General features: G+C 41.4%; 1 protein-coding gene across 1 annotated transcript; it reads left to right on the plus strand.

Annotated features, from left to right (window-relative positions):
- Positions 1 to 1,582: 1,582 nt before the first annotated feature.
- On the plus strand, positions 1,583 to 1,714 carry TMEM167A (transmembrane protein 167A; the record flags this gene model as incomplete). Its single annotated transcript, XM_009069303.1, has 1 exon — positions 1,583 to 1,714. A coding segment is annotated over one exon (132 nt), but the record flags the coding sequence as incomplete, so codon positions are not given.
- Between the last annotated feature and the right edge of the window lie 2,517 nt (positions 1,715 to 4,231).

A 4,231-nucleotide genomic window follows, 5' to 3' on the forward strand; every position in this document is an offset into this window, starting at 1 on the left:
GGGCCTCCGAGGCCTCCACACAGCCTTCCCTCCTCCAGGCTGAACAGCCCCAACTCTCTCAGCCTGTGCTCATAGGGAATATGCTCCAGTGCTCTTACCAGCTTCATGGCCTCCTCTGGCCTTGCTCCAACTGTTCGTGTCCTTCTGGTGTTGGGGACTCCAGAACTGTGTGCAGTGTTCCAGGTGGGGCCTCACCAGAGTAGAGTAGAGGGGGAGAATCACCCTGTTTCATTCTTTGTGAGGGGACTGTTCATTATTTGTGACAGATCTATCACATTCCTTCTCTGGCAGAGTAGCCTATTGGACCCCATTATGTTGTCACTTCGGATATCTAACCCTGTCTAATGCATTGTATTCGGGCTGGGAGTGTATTCATGTTCTGGTATTCCTTCATATGATACATGGAATCTTCTACGTAAGCTTAATTTTGGGCGGTTTTGTTTTTGTTACGAGGCTTTTCATCACTTTGTTGGAAGGGTTGTAGGTGTTTTAATGCCTTTGCTTCTGCTAGAGCTCCTTGTTTTTCTCTCTTAATTTGCTGTTAGTGCCATACTGAACCAGAACATGGTGATTTTTTTTTTCAAAATTCTCCTTAACTATGTAGAGAAAATTGATTATTTGAGTTTCAGTTTTGAGGCGTAGGAAGAAAGCATGCATTTATCAACTTAGAAGTGCCTCAGAGTGTGGAAATGAAGGTTCTGATGTGCTCCAAAATCTGCCTTAAGAAGGAAATTGGAATGTAATAAATTGTGCTAAATATATACCCTTAATTAAATGCCACCACTCAGCCCTTTGGGTTGAGAAATAAAAAAATAGGATACACAAATTAATCAGAGCTCCAAACTGAAGAGGGAATTTATTGTATTTTGCTTTGACATTTATTTTTGTGGAGTTCACAGTAAGTAGGGTTTGCAAATGAGAGTAGCAAGCTGAATATAAAATATGTCATTTGGAGTCAAACAATTTACCAGAAGTTTGAGACATGCAAAGTTAAAACAAACCTCAGAAAAATAAAATAAAGTTTTAAAAATACTTTACTGCCTATTTCTGATACTTAAACTTTAGTAAATAGTCAATAAATCACAATAATTCTTTTTATTGCCACAAGGAAGATTAGTGTTTACTATCAAACAACAGAACTTGTCAGTTCTTCCATTTGTCCAGCACTTTCCTTGTAATTAGCACTGCAAAAAATGTATTTACACTAAAGATGGTTTAAATTTGAAGCCAAGAGGTGATTTGAAAATTAAATCAATCAGTTGCGGTGGTTCAGATGGTCTTATCTGTATAAATTGCTACAGATCTGTTGAATTTGGCATGTCGTCCTCAAAAAGTGATGTTTTGACTATACTCCTGTGTGTTTCTTGTTCTCTGTCTTGGCTACCACTGGGTTACCTGCCAATTGCTCTTCACCTTCACTACCACCACCGCATTAAGCCAAGATGTTGTGTTGCATTGCCATTGCAGGTTTGGTTTTAATGGGTATTGTGTAAGGACATCATCTATTTTTTCCCAGCTTATGCAGTGAGGGAAGTTTTGCACTGCAGAGGTGTGACATTTATGCTCTGATTTTCCTCCACAGTCTGCCATTTTCAACTTCCAGAGTCTCCTGACTGTTATCCTGCTGCTCATATGTACCTGTGCCTACATCAGATCCTTGGCTCCCAGTCTGCTGGACAAAAATAAAACTGGGTATGTAGCCCTATTGTTTTGAAAATACACAAATTGTTTGGGTTTGACTACAGATTTTTAGCACCTGCTCATGCTCTGTGTGTTAACAAAAGGCCTGTTTTGAAAAGCTTCTCGCTTTAAAGATACAAATATTTGTTTTGTACATTACAATGCATTACAAAAGGCACCTGGCTGCTGTTTTATTGGAGTAATTTATTATTCCAATTTTATTGGAATCGTTCCAATATATTATTGGAATATTTTATTGTTACTATTCATGTATTGTTAGAAATCAACACATTACTGATTTATTGGCATGAATTCATAGAACCAGCGGGGCTGGAAAAGACCTCCAAGATCATCGAGTCCAGCCCTACCGTGGTTACTAGACCATGGCCATCCAGTCTCATCTTGAAAACCTCCAGGGATGGTGAATCCACCACCTCCCTGGGCAGTCCATTCCAATGCCTGATTACTCTCTCCATAAAAAATCTCTTCCTAATATCCGTCCTAAACCTCCCCTGGCAGAGCTTGAGTCTGTGCCCTCTTGTCCTCCTGCTGGTTGCCTGTGAGAAGAGACCAACCCTCACCTGTCTCCTACTGCCTGTCACGGAGTTGTAGAGGGCAATAAGATCTCCCCTGAGCCTCCTCTTCTCCAGGCTGAACAACCCCAGCTCCCTCAGCCTCTCCTCATGTCACTTGTGCTTGAGTCCCTTCACCAGCCTCGGTGCTCTTCTCTGGACCTGTTCCAGCACTTCAATATCCTTCCTGAACTGAGGGGCCCAGAACTGAGCACAGGATTCAAGGTGTGGCCTCACCAGCACCCAGTCTAGGGGCAGAATTACCTCCCTGGTCCTGTTGACCATGCTGTTCCTGATCCAGGCCAGGATGCCATTGGCCTTTTTGGCCACCTGAGCACACTGCTGACTCCTGTTCAGCTTCCTGTCTCTCCAAACTCCCAGGTCCTTTTCTGCCTGGCTGCTCTCCAGCCGCTCTGTCCCCAGGCTGGTGCGCTACATGGTCTTGATTATTATTAATCTGTTGTTATAAATGATCAAATTGCTGGTAATTTATTGGAATAATTTATTGTTGTTATTGATTATTTTTATAACTTACCAAACTATTGATGATTTATTGCAATAATCTATTGGACAACAAACCCAGCTGATATTGCACTATTAATTTGCAGCTTTATTGTTAAATGATCATTCAAGATACAGAAATGAGTCGCAGAGGGGTAACATTTTCCTACCTGTGGCTATTGTTGCAACATTAGATTTGTCATTCTTAGGGTGGGTAAGAATAGAGCAGAAGCTGGTTTTTTGTTTATTTTCCACACAGGTGTATTGGAGATAAATTTGAAAACAGCTTTAGTAATAATTTTAACTAAGAAAAATAAGAATATCTTCGAAAATAGATATATTTTTTAAGCAGCACTATGCTTATGTGTGATCTGCTTAAGTCACAGCTTTGTGTTCTCTAAGATGAAGGAATATATAGAACAGTGTTTGAAAGCTTCTACAAGCATAACCTATGGGGGTTTTTTATCCTTTGGACACTAACTGCTGTCAACAATGTTCAGAACTGTGGTTTAAATGTGGTTTTCAAGTAACCATTGAGCAGTTTGTACTATTACACAAATGAGGTTATGATTTCTGTAGAGTATTCCAATAAGTTACCAGCTTTTGCCCGCATAAATTAACCATTATAATAGCAACCACAGGGCAAAGTTGAGGCACTGCTTGGCCTCTCCTTTTATAGCTCACAGAAGTGAAATCATCCTAGTCAGACTGCAGTCAGAGATGGAATAATCACTCAAAGCCTAGGGAAGGTTAAGCTTTGCTTTCGGTGTTGGGTGTGTTGAGATAAGCCCTGAGAGCTTTTGTTTTGGGGCTTTCTCTGAACCCCCCATAGGTTTTATTTCCCCTAGAACTGTGACATCAGGTGGTTTATTGAAAATGAAAGGATATGAGGCAAAAGGAAGTCCTTCAGGGCCTTTATGGCACACAGAGCTGCACCAAAATTGTACAGTTTTGACACAGAAACCAGTGGGGCTATCCATAGTATTTCAGTCACCTTAGGGCAGTACAAAAGAGATAGCATTTGAAGAAGGAGGTGCTTCTATCTGATAATGTTCTGGGTGGAAAACCAGACAGGCTTTTGGACACAGAGTGTTTGACTTGTCCACTTGTTCCGTTAGATCATCTCCTGTTTAATAATTCTTTTCCCCTAACTATCTCCTGTCTGTATTTAATTTTCACAAGTCTCAAGTTTTAAATAGACTGTTGTTACCCAGAACCTTGAGTGTTTATCTCCTGAAAACCTTTGTTGTAATTAATGGACAGGCTGAGAGAGTTGGGGCTGTTCAGCCTGGAGAAGGGAAGGTTTTGTGGAGACCTCAGAACACCTGCCAGGAGCTGAAGGGGCTCCAGGGAAGCTGCAGTGGGACTTTGTGTTAGGAGCTGCTGGGACAGGACAAGGAGCAATGGGGAGAAGTTTAGGTTAGATCTTAGGCAGTTTTCCCTGTGGGGGTGGTGAGACACTGGCACAGGAGATCGGA

This window comes from Acanthisitta chloris, unplaced genomic scaffold, assembly GCF_000695815.1.
Source record: "Acanthisitta chloris isolate BGI_N310 unplaced genomic scaffold, ASM69581v1 scaffold24652, whole genome shotgun sequence".
Classification (NCBI taxonomy): domain Eukaryota; kingdom Metazoa; phylum Chordata; class Aves; order Passeriformes; family Acanthisittidae; genus Acanthisitta; species Acanthisitta chloris.